This window comes from Bubalus kerabau, chromosome 2 (assembly GCF_029407905.1).
Source record: "Bubalus kerabau isolate K-KA32 ecotype Philippines breed swamp buffalo chromosome 2, PCC_UOA_SB_1v2, whole genome shotgun sequence".
Taxonomy (NCBI): Eukaryota; Metazoa; Chordata; class Mammalia; order Artiodactyla; family Bovidae; genus Bubalus; species Bubalus kerabau.
In genome coordinates this window covers 164802831-164830483 of record NC_073625.1, presented here as the reverse complement: position 1 = coordinate 164830483, position 27653 = coordinate 164802831, and the positions used below count along the sequence as shown (strand labels likewise).

At 41.9% G+C, this 27653-nt stretch overlaps 1 protein-coding gene and 1 long non-coding RNA gene across 3 annotated transcripts in view; both read right to left on the bottom strand.

The window, feature by feature from the left end:
- The window catches only part of WWTR1 (WW domain containing transcription regulator 1), a 146359-nt gene that overhangs the window by 52685 nt on the left and 66021 nt on the right, over positions 1-27653 (bottom strand). For both annotated transcript variants that reach the window (XM_055569388.1, XM_055569389.1), the window contains exon 3: positions 9996-10132. In XM_055569388.1, coding sequence (XP_055425363.1) covers positions 9996-10132 — 137 coding nt within the window. The remainder of the gene's footprint in view (positions 1-9995; positions 10133-27653) is intronic.
- Positions 22828-26163, bottom strand: LOC129644052 (uncharacterized). The gene is made up of 2 exons (XR_008710715.1): positions 25413-26163; positions 22828-23947 (listed from the first exon to the last, which is right to left on the bottom strand). It is a non-coding gene; the product is annotated as an uncharacterized LOC129644052 (long non-coding RNA).

The following is a 27653-nucleotide window of genomic DNA, read 5'->3' as shown; positions in this document are numbered from 1 at the left end:
ACCTCATTTTTCCCTGCTTTACTTCTTCCAGGGAGATCTTCCTCTCTTCGGCACACTTAATGAGAAAAGACCATGAAGGCTTTTGTTTTCCTGGATTCTCTTATGGTATTATCAATATTTTGCTGACTTCATCACAGAGAATTATTCCAAGTCAAGCATGGCACAACAGCTGTTCCTGACCACCAGCAACTGCAGAACACCCTGGGAATAAATTTAGACTTCCAGAAAGGAAGAAGAAATCAATCTTGCAGTTGATACTGGGTGGGGGAGGTGATGATCACACCCAGGCGGGGTCAACATCACCAGGAGCCCCAAAGAGGAGATCAAAGAAAAAGTGTCCAGATGTCACTCGACACATCAATTTGGAACAAATGGCCAAATGACTACCATCCCAGCATCCCTCTGCCTAAAACTTTAACTGGATGACATTCTCCACAGCAAGGAAGCTCCTGGGGGCAAACTACTGAAAGTCAGCCAGCAGATGTACTAAAACTGTCCAAATTATTTTTAAAATTCTCAACCAAGGCCTGCAGCTTGGTGAAGAGTTTAGAACCCATTAAAAATAAATAAGTAAATAAACGTGGTGCCTACAAAAAAGGGACAAAGGAAAAGCTTGATCTGGCCTTGACCTCCTTCCTAAGAGGATCTGTTCATCTTTGGGGTATGGGGCACCCCCTCTGGAATTTTTCAGGGGCTTCAGCTTGTAGAGGGGGCTTCCCTGGTGGTTCAGATGATAAATAATCTGCTTGTAATGCAAGAGACCTGGATTCAATCCTTGGGTCAGAAAGATCCCCTGGAAAAGGGAATGGCACCCACTCCAGAATTTTTGCCTGGAGAATTCCAATGGATAGAGGGGCCTGGTGGGCTACAGAGGATCACATGGGATCGCAAAGAGACTGCAAAGAGTCGGACACGACTGAGCGACTAACGCTTTCACTTTTAAGCCTGTACAGGCCTCTTTGGTCAGTTCTCAGCTAGTGAAGTTCAAGGTGGGCTTACACACTGATCTTGTGAATCTAGACAACACACTTCAATAATCAGGATGCAGAACAGCAACGTCTCCCCTGGTTTTTGAAATTTCTGGAAAGCGGCTTTGACATTCACATACCAATGCTCACGTGTGCACTGACACCAAGTGCCAAGGAGACAAGTGCCAATGTCACCATAAATGTCTATTTCAGGCAGAAATCCCACTCAGAAGCTGGTGACATAAGTCAGAGAAAGATAAATATTGTCTATTATCATTTATGAGTGGAATCTACAAAGTAAAACAAATGAGTGTATATAACAAAACAAAACCAGACTCACAGACATAGAGAACAAACTAGTGGTTACCAGTGGGGAGAGGGAAGCAGGGAGGGGCAAGATAGGGGGAGGAGATTAAGAGCGGCCACAAAGATACATCGTACAGCACAGGGAATGAAACCAGTATTTTGTAATAACTATAACTGGAGTATAATCTTTAAAAATTGTGAATCACTATGTTGTACAGCTAAAACTTAAGAGTTCTTTTCAGGTAACTCAAGTTAAAGGCTGGATTTCTGAGTGGGTTTTTGCCAGCTGTTAGCCTCCCATCTCTGTGCTAAGGCACACAGTTCTGTGGCTGTTCCTATACTTGGCTGATGACCAGAGGCATCTGAGCACTTGAAAACAGCGCCCATTCCCAGACCCCACCCTACACGGTCCAAGGCAGGATTTCCCAGGGGTGGGGTCCAGGCGGGCTTCCTCCCAGCAGCTGCCCGTGATTCTTCTTTGGGGAGCAATCCACACGACTACTGGACTCTGAAGTTGTGTGTTTAACAAATGCCCCAAGGAATCCTACCCAGCTAGGCCCCACTTAAAGAAACACTAATCTTAAGAGACTAGGGAACGACTTGTTTGCCACAAATAGACTCAGCTGCAGAGAAGCTTAACAATTCATGGTTTTGTCTAAACTGCACACGGAGCCTAGCGTTTTCTTCCCTACACCCCAACCTCCTCTCACAATAAAAAACTCAAGGCTTCTCTGGTGACTCACGGTAAAGAATCTGCCTGTAATACAGGAGACACGGGTTTGATCCCTGGGTCGGGAAGATTCCCTGGAGTGGGAAATGGCAAACCCACTCCAGTATTCTTGCCTGGAGTATTCTATGGATGGAGGAGCCCGTAGTCTACTGTCCATGGGGTCGCAAAGAGTCAGACACTAATGAGTGATTAACACTTTCACCAACCAAATGGTTCTCCTTTTTTTTTTTTGGCTATTAAAAAACGAATATTACTATATTTAAAAGAAAATTAAGGGGACCACCCCCGATTCAAAAGCCTTATTATAATCTCTATCAACAGCTAAAAACACATAATTGATTCACCCAATACACTTATTCTACAAAATGGTGCACCTGTGATGCGTAATGCACTTGGCCATGGGCTAGAAATACACAGGTTGAGAGCAGCGTCTCATGGGAAAAGAAAATCTCAACAAAGTCTTTTTTAAGAAACAAAATTATAATCATAGTATAAACAATTTTGCCTACTTTATCAAATTAGACTGATAAAATAAAACAGTTTTCCATGTGCTATGTAGTCCTATGACAATTGTGTCAGTGGCTACAAATATATTTCTTTTCATACTGCAAGCATTTAATGTCAGTGGTATCTGATACACAACATATTTTTGTATAGTCTTCCAAATAGTTCACCTAGCAACCCTTTCAGAATTTTACCTTGGAGAATATTTCTTAGCAAAACTGTGGCATCAAACATTTTCAATGGCTCTTGAGACTTCTTATCAAAGAGTCTTACTTTATCTTACCTACATTTCTAAATTTGGAGTGATAAAACCTATTAATACAAGTCTTCATCATGTCACCTTAATGCAAGCATATGAATGAATACTGATATAGATGAGAGATTTAAGAAAACACAAGGTTCATTTCTTTATATACTACTGTGTGCATGCATGCTAAGTCTCTTCAGTCACATCTGACTCTTTGCGACCCTATGGACGTAGCCTGCCAGGCTCCTCTGTCCATGGGATTCTCCAGGCAATAATGCTGGAGTGGGTTGCCATGCCCTCCTCCAAGGGATCTTCCAGGCCCAGGGATCAAACCCAAGTGTTTTACGTCACCTACATTGGCAGGCAGGTTCTTTACCACTAGCACCACCTGGAAAACCCTTATATAACATTACGCCCAGCTTTATTGCATAAGAAGAATTGATCAGTTGACTTTATTATTGGTTTTCAGGCCCCATTTCACTTAATCTTTAAAAGCCTTAGAAGGAAGGAACTGTAATGAATCTCTTTTAGGAAACTCCAAAAGTGCAGTCTACGATAATGTTGATTAAATAGAGTAAATCCTGACAACTCTAAATCTAAGAAAATAGTGTTGATTTTCTGCAGTTTAGAAAATAGTTAAGTTTTTTTTTTTTTAATGTGGGCCTTTTCTCAGTCTTTACTGAATTTGTTACAATATTGCTTCTGTTTTGTGTTTTGGTTAACCAGGGATTGAACCCGCACCCACTACACTGGAAGGCAAAGTCTTAACCACTGGAACGCCAAGAAAGTCCCTGTTCTCTCTTTTTTAAAACCAAGAAAGGGGGGAAAAAAACCAGAACCCCTTCCCCTTTCCCTGTGCCCACCAGTCCTCCATAAAGACCCACTCTGCACCACAGCAATCTTATCAACGCCCCATCACCCCAACTCTCCCCAACAAAGGTGGAGGTTTTCCAGTTTGTCTTTGGATTTGTGTGTGTATGTGTCTGTGCGCATTAGGCTAATTTATGCTGCAGAAACCACAAAGTTCAAAAAGTAGTGAGAACAGAGCTGGAAAAATCACAGTAGCCAGATGTGTCTGCCATAAACTCACTACATAAATTTAATCTGGGGCAGGGGTGGGCGGGGGGAGGGGAACTACTGGAAAAAGACAAAAATAAGATAGCCCACATATAAATCTAACTTCCAGTAAACTTTCAGGACACCTCTCCACATGCTTTCAGCAACACTAGACTGAGGTGTTCCTTAGCTATTTTATTTGCTTTTGGTAAAACGTCTTTAAGTGCCTTTGAACACTTCCTAGAGGGACAGGGGAGCCAACTTTGCAAACTGAGCAGAGACAAGATTTTCCATCTTGTCTTGAAAAGCGTACCCTGCAAAAGTAAGCAAGCAAGGAAACCACACATGTGTTTATAATTTGAAGCACAGATCAAGACAGACCTGGAGGACAGATTCTGGCCTGGTGGATGGCACATCTTCAAAGAGGGAGCGTGTGTGAGAGTGTGTGATATTTTAAAAATTCCTATAGCATTAAAAATACACTCTGGCTGCACTTTACCAGAAGTTTCTGAACTGGCTAGGGCTAGCAGTCTGGTGAAGCTGTTATACAGTCTTTATTTTTCCTGTCCTGTCTGGGAGGATACTGGCACCCCAGGTCGGGGCCTCATTCCAAAAAAAGGTCTGTTAATGTGTGACAGGGACTCAGCACACCATGGTTGATGATCGCTAGGATTATCACAGAAAAGCAAAAATTGCCTGTCACTTTCTCTCCCCCAAAAACATTTGAAAATATGGGAAGATTTTAAGTTACTGCATGATTTCAGTCCTCAGGTGCTGAGAAAGGGCTTCGTAGGTGGCACTAGTGGTAAAGAACCCATCAGCTAATCCTGGAGACATAAGAGACATGGGTTCAATTCCTGCGTCAGGAAGATTCCCTGGAGGAGAGCGTGGCAACCCACTCCAGTATTCTTGCCTGGAGAATCCCCACGGACAGAGGAGCCTGGCGGGCTCCAGTCCATGGGGTTGCAAAGAGTCGGGTATGACTAAAGTGACTTAGTACGCACGCATGCACGTGCTGAGAAATGGGGAAACCTGGACACCAATATACTTGCAGAGGGAGAAGGTTCTTCAGGTAGAGTTCAAGGTGAACCTGCCCTTCAGAAACTCCCTCTGCCCATGAAGGAGCCAGGGCTTGAGCACGTGTCTCTTCATCTTTTCACCATCACTGGCTGGGCTTCAAGATTATTTTCTCAACATGGAAGCAAAGGGTCTAAAAGATCAATGTTTCTAATGCACACACCACAAGCTCTTCCTCCAGCTACACAGGGGCCAGGAAAGTGAGAACAAACCAGGCTGCCAGTTCATAATAATAGTGATAACAATACAGTTCTGGCGGGGGAGGGGGTTGCATTTTTTATGCTATATTAAGTATTACAAAATATGCAATACCTAAATAATCAAAACTTTTATGGGGAAAAGACTATCATTATCACCAAATTACAAATAAGGGAAATAAGACCCAGGTTAACAAATAAGCAAAAGTAGTAAATGTCTAACCCAAGAGAGAAATTCAGTTCTGACTGCAAGTCTTCCCATTAACCACTTTACCAAAAGGTCCCTGCCCTCCGCCTCACCCCCATCACTGCCATAACAACCTAACTGATTTCCTTAGTACGTTTCGCTTTCCCCAAGCCCATTGTTTCATGTATTATGATATGGCCTGTGTAGAGTCCTTTTTTTTGTTTGCTTCATTTTCCCCTCCTTCAATAAAACAGAGTAGCTATTAATAGTAATTAATCATACCAATGAACTCACTGAAAAGACATGAAATCCTACCTGGTGTGTGTCACGAAAAAAAAAATCAACTTTCACACGGACAGTAATCTTCCTCCTTCACTGTGTCACGTAAAAGTGAGGATTTCAAACAAGCTGTCAGCCCCCAAGTGATACAGCTTCCACTCACTGGTAATCTCTGTCTGCTCTTCACTATCTAAAGTTCTCCAAGACCTTCCTTCCTGCTACCATTCACTGGGTATCTCTGGGGACTCAGACTCAAAGGGGATCTATCTGCCCAGACAGAATCAAATTGGATAAAACCTAACAGACAATCCAATTTGGTAAACACGAAAACAAAAATTTCCGTTAAAAATTAGACCAAGCTGGAGAGGGCTATTTGAAATAACCCCTTGAGAGACTATTTTGTTTTACTTTGGCATTTGAAAAGAGAGCAAGGTTAATTACACAACAAATCTGCATCCTGACAAAAGTATGGTCACAAAGTCACTCACCAAATGACTTTCACAAAGTCACTCATTCCAGGATGCCTTTAAGTGATGGGTGTCTTCTCTTGCAATTAAAATATGACTTGATTTACAACCCACGTTTCAGGAATATATCCACTGAAAAAATGAGATATCCACTGACAAAAGCTTCCCTCATAGCTCAGTTGGTAAAGAATCCACCTGAAATGCAGGAGACCCTGGTTCGATTCCCCCAGGGAAGATCCCCTGGAGAAGGAAAAGGCTACCCACTCCAGTATTCTGGCCTGGAGAATTCCATGAACTGTATAGTCCATGGGGTCACAAAGAGTCGGACACAACTGAGCGAAAGTCGTATTTGACTCTTCCGACCCCATGGACTGCAGCCTGCCAGGCTCCTCTGTCCATGGGATTCTCCAGGCCAGAATACTGTAACACCGACTTACTGACTGACAAAAGGTTTCTTGGGCTGGCAGGGAGTGGCGGGAAGGGAGGAGACCTGAAATATTTGCACCAGAGGGCGCTATCCTCACTGAAAGTTAAAAATAGTGTTCCTAATTTAAAGCTGGCAACCCACTCCTGTGTTCTTGCCTGGAGAGTCCCAGGGACGGGGGAGCCTGGTGGGCTTCCGTCTATGGGGTCGCACAGAGTCCGACACGACTGAAGTGACTTAGCCGCAGCAGCACACTAACCAATCTAAAATAAATCTTTCCTGGTTTTTTTTTTTTGAGAGCTTTTAATTTGAACAATGAAATTGTCCTCAAATATAACATATAATTAAATAAAAAAAATAAAGCTCTTATTTCCAAAAACACAATGATGATAATATTTCATTATGTGCCAGGCATGGATCTACACACTTTACTTATAAACTCATACAACCTCCTCACACTGTAAATATAATCCTCATTTTACATATGGAGAAACTGAGGCAGAATTAAGCAATTTAACAGAGTCACCAATAGGCAGAGCCAAGACTCCAATTCTGACAGTCTGACTCCCAGGACCATGTCTCTAATCCACAGGAAAACTCAGAATTGCAATATAAGGAGATTTACTGCTGAATATATTTTGCTATGTCACTGATTATAATTGCTCAGTCGTGTCCAACTCTTTGTGACCCCAAAGACTGTGGCCCACCAGGCTTCTCTGTCCATGGAATTCTCCAGACAAGAATACTGAAGTGCATTGCCATTCCCTTCTCCATGGGATCTTCCCAACCCAGGGATCGATCGAACTTGGGTCTCCCACATTGCAGGCAGGTTCTTTACTGTCTGAGCCATCAGGGAAGCCCATATCATAGCTCGAGAAATACATAAATTAGACTAGTAAAGGTACTCATTCTATCACCTGACAGTAATGTTCACTGTATTTTGACATCATTTTCACATGTACCTAAAAACTCACTGGTGAAGGGGACATATGACTTAAGTTCACTTATTTGTCAGATGCATGCCATTGAAAAAACCAAAATTTGAGATTTAAGAAGTAGAAGGAAGAGAAGGATCTTCTCCTCTTAAAAGGTAAAAAGAAAAATTGTGGTTGATAAAACAGACCTAGAAATTTTGAGTTATCTTCAAAATAATGACTTTATATATATGTTTATATACATATACACACTAATAATATAAATAGATATATGTAAACAGATGTATACCTATTACTTTCAAAATAATGAAAACAGAATACCACATGTTAAATCTTAAAAGAAAAAGTAGAAAAATCTGTTCTATTTTTAAAGACTGATAATAGAGAGTATAAACTACAGGCAAAGCTATAGCTTAAAATAAAATACTCTGAGTAAATCATTTATTATTAGGACCATATTGTGACTCTAAATATCCCCAGTCTTTGGAGCTTACTTTGGATTTGGATTCCCCACTATGTTTCCATTCTTGGGATACATCTGTGATTGTCAAGAGGCTAGGAACACACTCTGTAGCAGGCAAACACTCAAATATTATTGGCAAAATCCCAGAATGTGTGTCTTGAGAAATTCACTGCCCCAATTTATTAGAGATGTGGGGAAAAGTATTTCATTCAGCCACAGGTAAACTTGTTTCAGACATTCCGATTACAATTTCTTTAGATGAACTTTGCCAACAGTTGGGCTTTTAGTGTGTTGGAGGGTGAGGGAGGACCTCACCTGTGCTTTCAGTATTGAGTTTTTAGCATCAAAGTCCTTCTCATCTAGTCCTCTTCCTACTTGTACAATTTTTAAAAATTAAGGGAAGTACATAAATGAGCATAAACAAGGATATTCACTCCAATATTGGGTGCACTTAACAACATACTAAATCCCAACACCCATCAGATGGAGGCCAGTTAAATATTTATATTGGGTAATTAAAAAAAAAAAAAACAAGACAGCTTTGTGTGTACAGATATGAAAGTGGAAAAACCAAGGTGCAGAACAGTGGATATAATGTGCCAGCATTTATGTGAAGAAACATACATAAGACTGGAAACACTGATTGACTCCAGGCAACACAAAGGACTGAGGCATGGTGATCACAGGGAGACTTGCTTTTTGACACCCCTTTGAAAAGAGTTTGAATTTTTTTAACCAGGCCCATGAAAGATCTTTTCCAATGAAGACTGACTACAAAGTTAGCAATAATACTTTAATAATCAGCTTTTAGAACTTTGAGTAAAAATTAAATGGTTAAAGAAACCCTGAAACAGTCTAATGTTACCTAATCTGTGGTTTCTTTGCTATACTCACATCTGCTTTCTACTTGAGCTCTGATATACTGGGGACAAATGACTCATGGGAAGCTTTGGTTTACCACTGCTCATACAAGCACTGGCACCATTTTCCTTGATCTGCCCTTTAGATACGAAACACAACAGAGGCTGTTCCAAGTCGTTTGCCTTTTGTATATATTTTACATCTGCAGGCTTTAAAATGGTAGATCCAGACTTCCTGAAAGAAGGGACAACATATTTACTTGAGAATACTGACTCAGATCTCCTTGAGTCCATACTCACCATGGCTAAGCCACAGTTATAAATGGAGGGTGTCTAGGAAAACTGCTTCCATTTTTATCTGTTCATTCTTGAAAATCCAACAGAGATTCTTTTCATTCTCTAAAATTCTGTTCTGTGTATAAAACGGTACCTGGACATCTGATCTTAAATGGAAACGTCACCTGAAAATGCACTATCTTTTTAAAAACTTTACCTTTTAGGGGCAGGGAAGAATGGCTAACAACAAAAGCTGATTGGTTCTGTTGCAGGAGCATATTCATTCACACCGGACTCTCTCCAGTGGGTGGAATTTTACTTTTTTTGCAATTAGAAACTAATCTCAAGTCTAAAATCACACCTATTCAAAATGAAGTGAAATGTGAACCGTCCTTTCCTAGGGTAGATGTAGGGAGAAGCCACTCGCAGATTATGCAAGGGTTGAATGCGTCCTACAATCAGACCAACCTCAGTTTCAACTCTGGCTCTACTAGCGCACAAGCTGGGACTTTGGGAAAGTTTCTGCATATATAAAATGGGAATGCTATCACTTCTTTTAGGGTTGTTGTGAGAACTGCATGAGATAAGGCAAGAAAATACCTAGTCTGGTATCAGTCGCACATTATGAGGGAGAAGAAAAGGAAGGAAGCAAAGAGATTTGAGGCCAGAATTGTACCCTTTGGTAGTCTTCAGGGACCAAATTCACAGGAAAGGGATAAGTACCCTATTTGCCTTGGTGTGGGTGAAGACAGGAGGCCTAAGTGATTTTTCCAAGAGCTTCAATAAACGTAACTGGAAAGGATGCTGGAGCTGTAGTGTCAAGCTGGATAGCATGTCATGAACCACATAGCCAAGAAGCCAAGAAAGATGGCAAGGTCAGTGAAAGGGTAACACAGCCAAAAGGGAGGAAAAGATACTATCTGGGTATATGAGTAGGCACTAAGGCAACAAAAGCTGCTTCTGAGCTCCGGAGGCCCTTGCTTGAACATCTATTTATCTAGCTCCAAGTCAAAGCTTACCAAGATTCGGCTGAGACACGGCCATGGACCTCTGGGGCGCTGGTGTGGAAGTGGCAGCTGGGTGGAGGTTCATATGATTCAGGGGCTGATTCATCGCCTTCCTAGGGTCTTGCCATGTGGTGATTTTTTCTATGTGACTAAAAGAAGGAAAACAATTATCTCTTTAATTGTTAGCATCATTATCATCATCACCAGTAACAACACAACAGTTAAATGATGCTGGCCTTTCTTCCTTCAGAATCTGCTTACAGGAGGTTGACACATTGTTTCCAGCCAACATCAAGCTTGCCCACTTACCCTCCATCCAAGTTGGGCCATGATAAGGGGATTTTGCAGGGGACTCTCTGACAGTAAGTCCATGATTTAGTTGACCAGTTGCCTCCACGTGCAAATGCCCTCTTAAGGGTTTCCTGCCTTACCAAGGATGGACCAGTCCCAGCATACTTCCCGAAGTCCAAGGAGCCTATGTTCTCCAGTCCCCAGTGCTCACTGCCATCCAAGCATTGGGATACCATAGCACAAACTCCTCTTCCAAAGCAGGACCCTGCTCTCCTGCCCATCAGCCCTCCCATACTCTCCCAGCTCATGTAATTGACATAATGAGACACCTCCACCTGGCCCCAGCCAAAGACAGGGCCCTTGAAACCAATCCCATAAACATGACATTACACAGCTCTTACTAAGGGTAAGACACTGTGAGGTCCACAGGAAGCTTATGTTCTACCATGCAAGGTAACAACTGTGTAGCTGGAGAACAGAGTAGCAGGAAATACATGTAGGAAGTGCTAGATTATGGAGACACCCAGATTACCGAGGCATAAAGGCTTCTGGGGAATAAGACATGATTAGACTTTTGGTCATAAACAACACCCAAGCTTTGTTATTAATCTTAGAGAAACCAGAAGGACGTCAGCTTCCACCCAGAGTTTCCAGTATATCTTCAGAAAGATGGATGGGACCTCTAGCTTTCCTACTTCCTTCCAGACCACATCACAAGTCACTCCTGGTGCCTTACAGACCCTGTGTCACTCCATAAACTCAATCTTTTTTGAGAGTTTAGTACATTTTTCTTTTAAAGATAAGCATACTCATTTGGTGCCACAAATCTGTTTTCTGAACTATATCAAAGATCTTTCTGTATTTATCAAAGACAACAAACTTTGATGGCAGAAGCTGAATGTCAGTCCGTTGTTCTAAGCCTTGTAACTAGGTTGCCTCTCCCAAACCAAAGGGCAATGCCAACCCCACATGTTATAGATCCTCCTAGATCCATGTGAAAAAGAGCAACCTCGTTCCTTTTAAACACACCTTACTTTTGAATAGCAATGACTTCCTTTGAATCCTTTGTGTAGAAAACCACTATTCGTATCACTGGGTTTAAACCTAAATCAGTGACTCTCTTGTAATGGAGTTATATTTATCTTTTCTTTTGCTTCCATTTCCTCACATTTGAATACGGCCTCTACTAAAATTCTTCCTCAGATTTCTTCATCCCAGACTAGAAGTTATTGCCATGGACGCTCATTCATTGCCTTGAGTGAAAACTTGGATGTTTTCCCAAGAGGGCCTTTAAAATGAGTATGATTTAAAAGGAAAAGAAAAAAAAGTCAGCTTCCATAAAAGAGGCAAAATGAAATTGAACTGTAGAGTTTCAAGCTATAGGAGTCTTTAAAAAATAATCAAAAATAAATTGGGAGGAATAAAAATAAAAAACTAAAACAATCTTGAGAAGGATGGTGGTGGTCGTGAGGAGACTGAACTAAAAAGATGAAAATCAGCTATCTAAGGATCAAGAAACAACTGTCTTAGTTACACCTTCAAGGTTAACAATAGTAATTCTGTTCAAAGAGTTCATAAAATTCTCTGCAACCTTTGGTCTCGTGGAGACTCAGAGCCAGCTTCAGGGGGTTTGTCATAGTCTTCCAAAAGAGGAACAATTGATGAGGATGTCAAAGTTGAGTAAACTCCCTTCAGCAAAGTAATTAGAGCTAAGAAACCCTTTGACTACCTATTCCTTCGGGATTCCATATCACTAAAACACACGGTAAGCAAGAAATACTTTCCACTGTACCAAAAAAGGAGGCATCCTTCTCTCTTTCATGAACCTTTCTTAGATCCTCTGACACCATGAATATACTGACACTGCCAGAGAATCAGCACGAGCACAGCCCAGAGTGAGAAGCAGTGATATAGTAATCCATACTGTGGTTGCTCAGTTGCTTTAGTCGTGTCCAACTCTTGGCGAGCCTATGGACCACAGCCCGCCAGGCTCCTTTGTCTATGGGATTCTTCAGGCAAGAATACTGGAGTGGGTTGCCACACATTTCTCTTGGGGATCTTTCCAACCCAGGGATCAAACCTGCATCTCTTTAAGTCTCTGCATTGGCAGGTGGGTTCTTTACCACCTGGGACATTTAAGGATACTGTATACACTCAGCTCCCTGTCAGTGATCAGAACAATACAGGAACCAGAATGATGGATTCTCAAATGCCCGTCCCCCATTCACCCTTCACATTCTGAACAAGTGGGCTGGGGCTCTCAAGTCTGCAGAGAGCAGAAAGGCTCACGCCCAAAGTGGTAGAGAAGCCCAGCTTGTCTGAAGACAGCCACTGCGGCTGACAGTCTCCATCCCCCGGGAGAGAGGGCAGGGTTTTTCTGGATGGACCCTCTGACCCTCATCCTAAGAGATCTGACCCCAAAGATGCACAACTCAGCCACAGCTTCAAGCCCCAAAACTGCCCCCACAACCGTGTGAGCCTCCTCAGCCCACCCTTCAAACTCCACACCCCGCCAACGCTTTTAAAGGACTTTTGTTCCCAGCGGGTTTGATAATTAAATGTGTCACTCACTGTATTCCCCAAAGACTTGAGTACAAGGGGGAGCCTTTCATACGTAAGCAGCTCTCTTTGCTCTGAAACAACTTTGAGAAGAAGTTCTCTTTGCTCTGAAACAATTCTGAGAAGAAAGCCACTCCACTTTCCAGCCCCTGCACACCAATCGACCGCAGGGCAGCTCTACTCTAAAACTCAGTTTACGTGACATCCAGGGCGACACCTGGTCTGAATGCCAAGAGCAAAGGCATTGCTCTTAAGAATTTAATCCACCACTCATGATTTGGTTTGAAAACTAAATTCATTTAGGTCCCCGCATCCTATTCCCAACCGTAGGATAAACCATCGCTCTTTCATGCTGCTGCCTCATCTCTGCTCCCTCTTCTCAGAGCTACTGAGTCACTTCCTTTCTTGTATTTCTCAGTGCAGAGAAATACTGCACTGTTTGCCAGGACCCGCAGTTTAGCTCAATTAATCTCCACTTCCCTACTACTCCCACCCCTGTCTGACGTCACTCTCTTGCTGAGTCCACTTCAAGCAAATGTCTACGGGGGAAAAAAGGAAAAAAAAAATGATGAAAGAAAGGGAGAAAGAAATGATGAAGGGAAGAAAGAAAATGTCTCTCTGCTGCTTTAAGTCCAATTTCCCTTAAAAATTTACCTATGTAATATTTATATACACTTATATATGTATGTTCAACTGCATAACAGTGTATATTCTATGAACACACATTCTATACAGCTTTCATACGAAAACGGAACAGAAGACTTCACTGGTGGTCCAGTGGTTAAGAATCCACCTTCCAATGCAGGGAACAATGGTTCAATCCTTGATCAGGGAACTAAGATTCCACATCCTGTGGGGCAACTAAGTGCCACAATTACACAAGCCCACTCACCACAACAAAGACCCAGCATAGCCCCACTTCCCTAAAAAAAGGAACCAAAAAAGACACCAAAGTATTTAGACTGATATATGCAAGTATCTGTCTGCAATGCAAGAGCCACAGGAGACTCTGATTCGATCTCTGGGTCGGGAAAATCCCCTGGAGGAGGCCATGGCAACCCATCTAGTATTCTTGCCTGGACAATTCTATGGGCAGAGGAGCCTGGCGGGCTACAGTCCATGGGGTTGCAGAGTTGGACATGACTGAGCACGCACATGTGTAAGCAAATAATATGCTCACTGGAGATTTGTTTCCCCCTTAATCTAAACTCTTCTATACTTTCCAGTTTTCAACTGTGATAATGTACTGTTTTCATAACCAGTGAAAATAAAACACTTCTGAAGGTGCAAAAAGACAAAAAAGGAAAATGATGCATGAAAATGCAGGTCATAGGTACTAAAAAGTTACTGGAGATAAACTAGAGATTTGGCTCCTATTTTTGAGTGGCCAAAATAGGAAGAGAAATGGATTCAATTACCTGTCTCCATGCTTTTTATAAAGAAAAAAAAGCCAGTCTCTAAGGGAAAGAAAAACTCTTCTTGATACACACTCTCAAACACCCAATTTTCCTGGACTGGGAAAAAAAAAAAAAAAAGATGTCTGCAGGGATTTCTCATGGAAGCCCAGGGTGGTGGGCAATGAAATGGCACCTGTTACAAAGGTAATGGAATCTTTTCCTCTGCCTTCAGGGGCCCCTTTGACTAAGACTTCCCAGACTCCCTTTCTATAAAGGACAAATACACAACCACACCAGGGTCTGTGAGAGCTTCAGTTCTGAGGACCTGCATGTTTGCCTGGGGGCAAGAAAGGTCAAGCACTTCTCTGAGAAGATATTAGGTTGGAAATGGTAGTTTATGGAAAGCTGCGTTGTGTTAAATAATTTTTCCTTCTAGAATCTGAATGTGTTCTTCAATACAGACACAAGTTGGGAAAGCCATTTTATGTATTAGGAACATTCTGTGTTTGGGGTTAGAATGCCATTGAAATCAGTGGGGGAGGGAAGCAGCATTACGACTCTCCCAATCACCCTCCCCTACAGGCCTGGCCCCTCCCAACAGCCTCCAGGAGATTGTTAATTTAGCTCCTATTTACATGACCTTTCACCTGGATGAGGACAATGGCCTCCAGGCTTCTCTCCCCCAGTCTCTCAGGTTTTCCTTCTGTCCTCCATCCCTTCCCCACCCTTTCTATCTGACAATCCCTTCTCCAACACACTCCAGACTCATCCCTAGAACAGCTGGGTCTGAGGTCCCCACGACCCTTGACATCCTATTGGGAGACAGTGAAGCAACTGTGTCTTCTGGAAAGACCACAGGCTGGGAGTCACACATACCCGAGTTCTTTTGGTTTTTTGTTGTGTTTCTTTGTTTTGGCCACACCTCACAGTCTTGCCTGGAGAATCCCAGGGACGGGGGAGCCTGGTGGGCTGCCGTCTATGGGGTCGCACAGAGTCGGACACGACTGAAGTGACTTAGCAGCAGCAGCAGCACAGCTTGTGGGATATCCAGTTCCCCTTCCAACTCGCACCTTCAGTAGTGAAAGCTCAAGAGTCCTAAGCACTGGATCTCCAGGGGATCCCTACATATGTCTGAACTTTAATACAGCTCAGATCTTGTGTGACCTAAGTGGACAAGCCATTTAACCCATCCTGGTCTCAGCACCCATATCTATGAAACAGGGGTAAAAAAGCCAACAAATGTTCTGGTTCCTTTTCCTGAGGGTGAAAAAACAGTTGTTCTGGGAAACCTGTAATCACCGAGGTCACCTGCCGATTTCATGACCAGTTCACTTCACTTCTCATGCTCACCTCCTTAGCCAGTGAACTCACAGAAGACAGCTTCGGCCTCCAGCCCAAGGCTGGCAACCTTTAGCTCAACAAGCCTGGATTGTATAATTCCTATAGTGCACGTGCACTTGTTAGGCATAAAAATGAAAAGCATTTTATAAATATAAAATCTTGACTGGCAGCAGAACCATGAAAGGCAAAGATAAAATCTTATCTGCAAAAACAGAATCCACCAGCTTCTTATAGCCCAGGAAGAGGCTTGGTGTTTTTTGGATAAATTTACCCCCCAGTTTATGACCTATTACACTAACTTCATGGAAGGAAGCCACACAACAAAGACTTTCTGAAATAGAGAAAGCCTATGTAATACATTTTGTATTGCTGGAAGCATACAAAGATATAAAAATAGTAATGATTATGAGTGTTTAATTTTGAAAGAATCTGGAGTTCAGCAATATAAGCTGTTTGCTCATATATGTGGGCAAAGATTTCATGTGCAAGTATAAGTGTTTGGCCTTTTTACTCTTCCTCCTCTCTTAATATATTACCGAGTTTCACATTAATTGTGTTGGACATTACTCAGGGCTCCCTCAACCAAGCTGTTAGGGCACGACTTAAAAGCAGCTTCTTACTACCCTCTAGATAGATGATTATGTGCAAGAGTTAGTCACTCAGTCATGTCTGACTCTTTGCAACACCATGGACTGTAGCCTTCCAGGCTCCTCTGTCCATGGGATTCTCCAGGCAAGAACATTGGAGTGGGTTGCCATTTCCTTCTTGAGGGGATCTGCCTGACCCAAGGATCAAACCCAGGTCTCCTGCATTACAGGCAGATTCTTCATTGTCTGAGCCACCAGAGAAGCCCAGTTATAGACAACCACACCAAGGAGATGGGAGTATAAAGGCTCTAAGTGTTGTGAAAGTGAAAGTGTTAGTTGTTCAGTCCGACTCTGTAACCCCAAGGACCGTAGCCCACCAGGCTCCTCTGACTTGCTCAAAACTCAATTCATATTCAGTGCTTCTTCGCTTCATCCTCCTGCCAATCCCAGTTTCTCTTTAACCTCTCCTTTCATTCTTTTTTTTTTTTTTTGGAGGGGGGGGTACTAATATTTCTCTTACAATGGAACACAAGCTCTTTTGACTACAGAAAAGGCCCAGTAGAGGCAGAGCAAGGTGCCCTCACATGGTAGGCACTTGAAAAACAATACTCCTGGAACCCCCAGAATCTTCACAAGCCCAACTGAGGGCATACATAAAATATGCTGATTTTTAAAAATCAGACATTTAAAGCTCTTTTTTTGACTTAGTAGGCCAATTCACCACCCTCTTAATGTTATAACAAATGTTTATACAGATTGAAGATGATTTGCTTAAAAACTGGTAACTAAAATAGGTTTGCAACTTGCTTGTTGTGAACCCATTCAGTTAAACTCATCAGTGTTAAAAATGAAAACTGAAGCAGACTTGTATGAGGTTGATAATTTCCCAGGCAGGTCTTGCCAAATAAATTGGACCCACTGTCAGCAGAAAACAAATGCTATGCCAATGTTTAATCCTGTACCAGATGGCAAGAAGACTTGCCCAGGACTCACATAAAAATTTGAAAATTTTCCCCAATTAGAATTAAAATACAAATACGTAAAAGCTGTTTCACTTTTTTGTTGTATTTCAGGGATAAATGCTGCCTTTCAATTACATTAAACATGTGGGCAGTGCGTTCTGATTTAAATTTCAAGACCTAGGAAATGACACATCATATCTTACTCACATCTTGCATTTCTTTGAGTGGAGCCTTTTGTCGTGTTTTGCTTTTTTGCCAGTGATACTTGGCTCTTCCGACTGACACCAGAGATGGGTCTTAATCACGAGAACAAAGACAGCTGGCATGCACACTTATAATTCTCCCAGGTTCAGAAACATACACTCTCCAGATAGTTCCTCGTGTTGTTTAGTCTCTCAGTCATGTCCAACATTTTTGCGACCCCATGAACTGTAGCCCACCAGGCTCCACAGTCCGTGGGAATTCCCAGGCAAGAATTTTGGAGTGGGTTGCCATTTCCTTCTCCAGAGGATCTTCCCAACCCAGGAATCAAAGCCACGTCTCCTGCGTCTCCTGTACTGGCAGGCAGATTCTTTACCACTGAGCCACCCAAACCCAGGGAATAGTAGGAGCTGATCACAGTGGAAGCCCCATAGCAGTAGCAGCTCAAAGCCCTCGTCTATAGTAGCAACCCCATCTGATTAGTAGCCATCAGTAAAATTGTTCCCCTCTGTTTAACCCTATCAGTCCAGCTGGATAATAAGGACTTGTCTTTTGAATACATTGACAATTGGAAATAAAGTGCTGGCTCTTCACCTGGCTGAAAAGATGCACAGCTGATGTATTATTTTCTTTCTAAAGCGACCAATCTCCCTCCCAAGTTGTCATCTTTCCTATTGTCAGCCCAGCTGATGATTCTTCGTCCCAAAGCAGCTTTCATTACATTACAATTGGTTATAATTCTTTTTCTGTTCTGCCAAAATCCTAAACATCACCAGCACTTGCTAGTCCAATGCATAAGAATAAAAGATACAAAGAGGTAAAAGTCAAGCTGCAAATGTACCTAGCTGACACATCCATTAGAAAACATTCATATCATTCATAGATTAAGTCCTAAAGCTATAAAAACTGACTCTCTTATGCTATACAATAAAGGTAACTGTTCACATAACAAAAGTGTGTTGGCTGAGAAAGCTCATCCTTCTTTGAAACCACAAGGAATTTATAGTTAAAAGGTTCCAGTCAGATTTTCACTTCAGCAGCTCATCAAACATAGCTGTAGTCTATGACACAGGAATAATAACTCATATATAAGTAGGGGATTTTTTTAGGATCCTCTAATAAAAGATGATACAAGACCAGAAGCATTATTTTGCTGCATGCTTCCGGTCTCTACCATTCCTTGCCAATTCAAAAAATTTCAGAGTTCTCTGGAATTCCAAATGAATGACAGGGACTGTATTTTTAACTACCAGGCTCTAATCCTCGACTTCCATCTCAGCGGTGCCAAGAAGTCTCCACTTGTTGAAATCAGCAGCAGTAGGAGCCGAAGCAGCATGGAAGGTCTTCAGGCACTTCCACCTCAGCCAGCCTCAGGCATCCATCTACACGAATCTGACTTTTCCAAACCTGCTCCATCTGGGCAGAGAGCTGAGTCAGGCAGAGCTGCAGTCAGTCCTGAAGTGCAGAGTGAGCCCACTTGAGGCTGTAATAATCATAGTTACTTCCTGAAGGGGTTTATTTACCAGCATTTATCCCTGGGGTGAGAAAGCTGGGGACACCATGAAGGCGCCACTTCTGGAGAAAGCCTTTTTGGGAAGCCCATGACTCACGGACATGACCCAGAGGTGTGACTCAGTGACCTCACTCCGGAGGGTGAGCTTTTGTGTGAGAGGCACCCCCTCATCCCCGCTGAGGTCCCCAGTGCCATATGACCGGGGCAGACCTGACTTCCTCTGTGCAAACTGAGCCAACTCTTGCTTCACCTCACTTTTTCTATTCCCAAAAAAAAACCCGAGAAGAAAAAGGAATGTGTTTCTGTTTTCTTGTCTGCCTCTGGCCAAGCGCCTAACTTGGGCTATACTGCAATGGTATTATCAACACTGTTTTTTTTTTTGCTTTTCATGTCAGGATCAATAATGGTATTAAAAGATTTATAAACCACATTGTTTCTTGTGTTGAAGCTGAACAACCATGTAAGAGTTTATTTTACCAGGTTTTATTATTTCCAGGCATCAAGTATAACGTAGGTGCTCGGTACCTATTTTCCCACTTTTTCACAAACAAAAATTAGGGATAGTAATGAGGAGACGTGAAGATGAGGATCTTAATGAATGGTGAATTCTAAAATTATCAAAGGAAGTGAAAGGCATTCATCCATTCGGTCATTCAACAAACTGTATTTACCCCAGGACAGTATCTTCCATGAGGATGCAGCCCCAAAAGCAGTTCTGGCAAATGCGGAGTGTGGTGAAAATTACCACTGCAAATCCTTTAAATGGGCCATAATGTACAGTGTGCTAAGCTTTGTATATTATAAGGTCTTTCAGTAAGTCCAACACAGCCAGATCTTTCCAGGGTTAGGACATGGTACTATTTCTACAGCCAAGCTCCAGATGAAGTGATGCTGTCCCCAAATACTTATGTTGGGATTTGCTAGGCATGTAGAATTGAATTCATGCCACTTAAATAGACATATGATCCTGAATGCCTGCAGTGTCCTCTCCTCCCTGGCAGGACGTAACAGAAGATGTAACGTGGGACCTGGAAGCTGGCAATCAGGTGGGCAGTGGCAATGAAATAAAGGTTTGGTGTGGAGGGTAAAAAAGCACACACCCTATTTTTATTGTTGCTATAATAGGTCCAGAGCCTAACATTCTATCTCAATAGCTGCATGTTAGATACGCTCCGGTATCAACAGCATCTGACATCTGGGAAGCAGCTTTAATCTCTCAATCAGTTTTTAAAAGAAAAATTTTTTAAGCTACCAAGCTACTTTAAGTGCTCAAATACTTTGAAAATTGTTTTTCCAGGCTCTCCGTGCTCAACGCATGTTTCAACGTGTTGTTTTTCCAGTTGTTCTTAAATGGGACATTGACACGCTGCTTGTTCCAGTGGGGCAAAATGAACTAAATATCACTTGTCCAAGGAAATAGGGCAAAACCTCCAAAAAAACAAGAATTCTTTTGGGTTAATCTAGTCTCTCCTTTATTCATGTGGGGAGAGCCAATTCCTTTTTGGTTTGTTGTTGTTCTTGTTTTTAATTCTGGGAAGAGGATGGGCCACCCTGGTCTTCAGTCACTTTATGCACAAGATACATGGAACTAGAGAAGAGACTGGCATGAGCCCCAACCCTGGTCTGGAGAAAGACTGGAGGTGCTTTTCAGAGCCAGCATCCCATTTTGCAAGAACCGGTTTGGAGGAGCAAAGACAAAAGAAGGGGAGTTGAGTTAGGTTTCCCAGCAGGGAGGGGAGGCCTGGAAGATAATCACCAGGCAGCACTGCTTATGTTTCCTGTAAACCCAGCCCAAAGCGTCTCTTTACGTGTATTTCTTTGCATCTTGGGTTGAAAGCATCACCCAAATGAGGCAGTACCGCAGTGGCTTTGAGCTCTGCAATAACCAGTTAAGAGTTAACTTTACATAGTGTCTCCCAGCCTGAGTTTCCTCCACTGTGAAACAGGCTAAGAACATCCTTTCGTGCGTGAGGCTGTTTTAAATATTTCATCCCATAACAAAACAACCCACACAGTGCCAGACACACCCATGACACTCTATAAATACTAATTCCACTTCTTTCTCTCCTGAAGATCTATCCCAACTTTTTACAAAGATCTGAGGAATTCAAATGCAAAATTGTCAGCAAACACCCTAGGGTACAGTGAAAATGGGGAAAAAATAAGAGTGGGCATTAATTCACTGCAAAAGCTACAGATTTATATGATGTCACATAAAGCAGCTAACTAACCATTGATCTTGAGACAAAAACATTGTCAAAACACAAAAGAACAAGCAAACCACCAGCCTTTCAGTGGCTCCTTCACTACCACCCCTCCCCTCACCCTACATGCTAACAATAACAATTCTCAGGTCCAGTCTGTAAGAGAAGGCCAAAGCTGAGATTCCTCTAATGCCTTTGTTAGGCACTTTCAATGGTAATGAGCATCCCGTGTCAGCCCAAGACTTCCAGTCTCATGTATAAACTAGTAAGGATTTCAGCTTGATGTGAAAAGCATAAGACAATACTAGAAAAAGAGTACCTAATGGCTTTCCCTCCTTCCTAACAGAAATGCTCAAGAAGTTTTACCCTAACGAAGTTCTTTAAATCAATTACAGGGTCAAAATAGTTCACTCCCATAGTTTACCCCAAAATGTAGGGGCACAGATTAGGTACAGAAACACAAGAAGACTTGAAACTTCTGTGAATCAACAAAATGGAAAAACAAATTAGCTTAAAAAGTACTATAGTTTTATACAAACATGTTAATGCAAAACAAACGAGTTAGCTTTGTACCCACTGCTGCTGCTGCTAAGTCGCTCCAGTCGTGTCCAACTCTGTGCGACCCCAGAGACGGCAGCCCTCCAGGCCCTGCCGTCCCTGGGATTGTCCAGGCAAGAACACTGGAGTGGGTTGCCATTTCCTTCTCCAATGCATAAAAGTGAAAAGTGAAAGTGAAGTCACTCAGTCATGTCTGACTCCCGGCAACCCCACGGACTGCAGCCTACCAGGCTCCTCCGTCCATGGGATTTTGTACCCACAGGTGTATGTTAATCAAAAATATACTACTATTGGGAATTCCCTGGCAGTCCAAAGGTTAGAACTCTGCCCTTTCAATGCTGAGCACCTGAGTTCAAGCCCTGGTGAGGGAGCTAGGATCCCATAAACCAGGCAGTGCAGCCAAAAAAAAATACACACACACACACACTTAACAAAGAACAGGAAATGTATTTTTTTCCATTTTTTATGACTTATTAACCCATCCAAACCCCACTGTTCTTCACTAATATATCATAGCTAGCATTAATTCTCATAGTAAAAAACATCTATTTAGGTGTATGCACTTTTAATTTTGATATGATTTTTAAACTTATAGGAAATGGTGTAACAGAAATCAAACATCTTTATATCTTAATACTGACATGGGCTGAGTGAGCAGCTTCTTGGTTGTGCCTTTTTACTTGATTGGCAGTAAAAGTTTTCAAACTGGGCTTGCTTATTAATTGAATCTCCAAATAAGCGTTCTTAAAAGTGGAGGAAACATGTGAATAACATTTGAATTCTCAGGCCAACATCCTTCCAATTTTTGGAAGGAATACTCTTACTTGTACAGACCTTGATTTGAAGAAAAAATTGTATCAGAAACCCCTACATCAACTCTGTCCAGAATGTATGATTTAAAGAAAGATAAAAACACAGCTTCATGAGAAAGTTTTAAAATGCCCTTAAAATGCTCACCAAAGAACCCATAGCCTCATTGAGGATCACTCTTACACATTACTAAAGTTAATTGGTAACCTCTTTCTGGAGAGTAGTTTGTCAACATATTACAAAATCCTTGAAAAATCTTTACATTAGAAACTCCTCCATGAAACATATACCAAGGAAACAGAAAGATATGGCCGAGATGGCCAGTTGCTTCTGAGTATCTACTCACCCTCTCTTCTGGGTGCAAGGTGTGGCCAAGAGACTAAGTTCGAGATGATAAACAGAATGCTGTGTGAAATTCTAGGGAAGTTCGTTAAATGGAAGGGATAAACAGTCTTTTCTGCTTTCCACCTTCTTTATTCCAACTTGGAAAGTAGACGTTATGACCAGAGCTACAGCAATCCTTTTAAATCATGAGGAACGAAAGCTACTCAGTAAGAACAAGACAATAGAAAAGAGACAAGTATATGCCGAACCATCACATCAGTCCTTGATCATCTTAATTTAATGTTAGAGACAACCTCATTTCATGTCCCTGTTAATTACAAACATAATTCCAAACCAATAAACAAGTATGCAAAATGTATGTGCAAAGATGTCCACTGCAGTTTTATTTATGTCTCAAATGTGTTAAATGGTTAAGTAAATTATGGGTCAGCCAGATCATGGAAGACTGAACAGACATTACACATGACATGGATCTATACTTATTAAAATAGAAAGTGAACATAATGCTAAGTGAACATAATACTAAGTGAACATAATACTATTTTGGTTAATATCCAAACATATGAATAAGAGGAAAGTAGGCTTTAGTCATATCTTTAGATTTCTTGATACTTTCTCCGCTTTGTACAATAACCATTACTTTCTAATCAGAAAAAAAAAAAAAAAAAAGGAGAGAAAGAATGAGAAAAGCTATCCTCCTCTGCCCTGCTCCAAGTAAACTTGCTTCCTGCTGAAAAAAATAACATTGCATTCCATATTCGAACTTAACACTGCTAATTACAGCCTCCAAGAATAAGCCCACAGCTAGAGTGTAGTTGAACCTCTTGTCAGTCCCTTAACTGTGAGCTGGAAAAGGCACCATCCTAATACTCCCCTGAGTGCTCAGCCTAAAGGTGCTGTGAACCAGGGAGGGGCACAAAGCCGGGTACGGGGAGCGGGAGAAGGGATAAAGAGGATCAAGGGAAATTCTATAATTAAGCAATATTTCATGGCTGCCTCTGGCAGCTGTTTGAGCAAGCTGGGGGACTCTGAACCAGGCGTCAACAGACTGAGCAGCTCTGTCCTCTGGCAGATCAAGCGGGGCCTGTCATCTGGAGCACTGTCTACACTTCACAGGACAATCGGAGGCATCTTATATCCAGCACCTGTCTGCTCTGGAGACGCCCAGCTGCGGTGCCGTTCTTGCTGTCATCTTCCTAATCCAGAAGGGAGAGGCATTTATTGTCTCTTGAAAGATTAGGGTGCATCTTTGATTCTCTTCTCATGAAAGAGAATGCATGCCTCATGTTCCTGTGTTTGTTTTCTTCTCATGCCTCCTGACTTCTTTTCTTATTAAAGGAAGAAAACTACCCTTGCAGCTGTATTTTTCATTTTTTAACCCCCACGTTAATTACATAGTCATTCCAAATAATGGTTTAAATTTAGTCTGATGACCAACCACAAGCCTCGTTCTCCTCCCACTCCAAGGCACATCCTGCCTTCAGAACTGCTAAGCAGTTCCCATTGAGTTGGAGAGGAACTCTGTATAAAGAAGCAGGATAAAGATCATAATAATGGTCAAAGGAAATGGTATTTTCTCTACAGGACACATTTAGGTTTTTCCTTTCCATGAGACTTTTTTTTAAAGGATGTTGAATTGAAGGAGACTTTAAATAAGCTTTCAAGTTCTCAGTAGTTCCAATATTGGATCTAGTGTGGAAGACCCACAGCAGATATTCAAAAATTACTCATGAAACAAATGACTTTAAAAAGCAAGGAGGGAAAAAATGTATTTAATGAGCTTCCTTTAACAAAATATTTTGTTTCTCAGTGACAGAATCAAACAAATCACCCATTATCTTATGTACCCTTATCTATCAAGTGTTCAAAAAACTCATCCAGGAAAATTTGTTCTTTACTGGTCCCTGGAAGGACATGAAGCCTAGAGGATGCTGTAACAGCCTCTAAAACAAATGAAAGCATTATTAATTTATTCTAATTTGATTTAGCAAACTGGTCAACTGAACCACCACCAAGTGCTGCTCACCATGGACCCTGAAAGTATACCACCTCGGGCATATTGTAGACACTCAATAAATACTTTTTGTTGCTCTTGTTGTTGCTGCTGGGTTTTTGGCCACACTGCATGGCTTGTGGGATCTCAGTTCCCCAACCAGGGATTGAACCGAATCCTAATCACTAGATCACCAGGTTATGCTGTGCTTAGTCACTTCAGTTGTGTCTGATTCTCTGCGACCTCATGGACTGTAGCCCACCAGGCTCCTCTGTCCATGGAATTTCCCAGGCAAGATCACTGGAGTGGGTTGCCATTTCCTACTCCAGGGGACCTTCCCAACCCAGGGATTGGACCTGAGTCTCTTGCGTCTCCTGCATTGGCAGACAGATTCTTCACCACTAGCACCACCCTTCTGTATATACAGACTGCCAGGGAAGTTCCAATAAATAAATGTTTGTCAAATGAATGAATGAGTGAACATACGAATGAAGTTAATAGTGACATTCATTAATAGCGACAGTCATGATAATGACTATTAGTCATACATTACAATATTCACAGTAATGATGGTAATAATAATGTCTGACAGCAAGTTGACATGTATATAGCACTTCATAGCTCCAAAAATTACCTTAATTGTACCCTCACATAGCAGACTTACTAACCTTCATTTTTAACATCCAGAAATTGAGTTGGGAAAAGTTAAATGACTTAATAAATTTCCTGATGTTCTATGTGACACAGCTGAGAGCCCAAACTTACTCTAGAGTTGGGTCTTGGGCTTTTTTTCCCATAACGGGATACGGCCTTGTGAACCCAAAGAGGCTGACACAAATAATCTGGACCTTTAGGAAGGAAGGAAAAGAGGGTACAGACAGTTGGTGCTGCTGATAGCCTGACTGTCCCGGAACAACGTCACCTACAGGCTCGGTCCCTCAGAGGAAAGGGGCCCACAAGACAGACTCTTCCCCTCATCATCTTGCTTTAATAATCCCACCTCGTGGGCTTCCCAGGTGGCTTAATGGTAAAGAATCCACCTGCACTCTGGAGACACAGGTTCAGTCCTTGGGTCAGAAAGATCCCCTGGAGGAGGAAATGGCAACCCACTCTAGTATTCTTACCTGGGACAGCCCATGGAAAGAAGACCCTGGGAGGGTCTTCTACAGTCTATGGGGTTGCAAAAGAGTCAGACATGACTGAGCACACACCAATCATCCCTCCTCATCCCTCCTGAACCCCTTGAGTCATGGAGTGTATGCACTTGCCTACCAAGTTGACCTTTTAACTGGCCTGGTTTTAATCAGGCCCATCTGGTCCAGAAAAAGGACTCCCGTGACAGTAAAACAAATTAGCTCCATGTGATCCTGTAGTTGATGTTAGGGAGGAAGGAGAGGAAGAAAGACAAATACTACTTTAAAAAAGTAAACCAAATACAAAGCCAGACTCTCTGCTGTGACTTAAAAGGAAGAGGTAAAAAGACTCTGAAGATGGATTTGGAGACACAAAGGTAGCAACCGAGTATGGCTCTCAAGAGCAGGGCTCCCAGCCAGAACTGGGGCTGTTAAAGGTCCCGCCTCCTGGTAAGTTCCTTCCCTCAGAAACTCTGACAATAACAGCTTCAGCCTGACTTGTCTTTGGTCTTTATTAATGTTGATTACTAGGGAAAATATTCAAATATTGATTTTTTTATGTTTCATAAATGTGTTCATTTATAATTCTATAAATGTTAGGTTATTAACTTTTGTAATTGACTATAACTGGCTTCCCAGGTGACTCAATGGTAAAGAATCTGCCTGTAAATGCAGGAAACACAGGAGACCCAGGTTCAATCCCTGGGTTGGAAAGACACCCTGGAGTAGAAATGGCAACCCACTCCAGGATTCTTGCCTGAAAATTTCCATGGACAGAGGAGAGGAGTCTAGTGGGCTACAGTCCATGGGGTCACAAAGAGTTCTACACAACTGAGCGATTGAGCACACACACACATAACTATAATTACTTAAGTGTAGATTAATCTTTCCTACTTATTTTTTTAATGGGAAAAAAGTATTAGAGATAATTCTAGGCTACTTTTCCTAAGCTACTCCCTTTTAGCTTTTTATGATATTTACATTTTTAACATTTACACAAAGTACATTTTTGTAATGTGCCCTGAAAGGAAAACAGCTATATTAGAAGAAACAGCTAAGAACTGTTAGGATCTGGATTCATTTTAAATGACTTTTTGAGAAAAGGGTCACATTTGCATACTCAGACATATAATTTTAATACAAAGGGCAAGAATATGTGCACGTATTAATTATCATATGCTGTCTATGTGAGAAAAGAGAAGTCTGTTATTACACTGAAATGAAATCAAGAGGAAAATGACAGAAACGTGACTTTATATGACTATCTAAATAAACTAGCTGTATTTTCTTATTTTGCTTCAAAATGTTCCTTGAACACATTTTTGTCAGCATGGTCTTATAAGAGCTTCCCTGGTGGCTCAGACAGTAAAGTGTCTGCCTACAATGCAGGAGACCCAGATTTGATCCCTGGGTTGGGAAGATCCCCTGGATGGCAGAAGGATGGCAACCCACTTCAGTACTCTTGCCTGGAAAATCCCATGGACGGAGGAGCCTGGTAGGCTACAGTTCATGGGGTCGCAAAGAGTTGGAGTGAGTCATTTCACTTTCTTTCTTTAGTCCTACAAAAGGAAGATAAAATAAGCCAGGTTGAACTTTGGTCTGGAAAATTCCCATAATCCTGGTAACAACTATTTTGACAAAAAGATGAAAATGAAAGTGTGCCGTGAGGTGGGGATAAGGGAGGTAATTAACACTAAGTCATTCTGTAGGGAAAGACACTTCTGAGTCTGCCAACAGCTTCACTTCACAGATGGACCTCATCTGACATTCAACCTA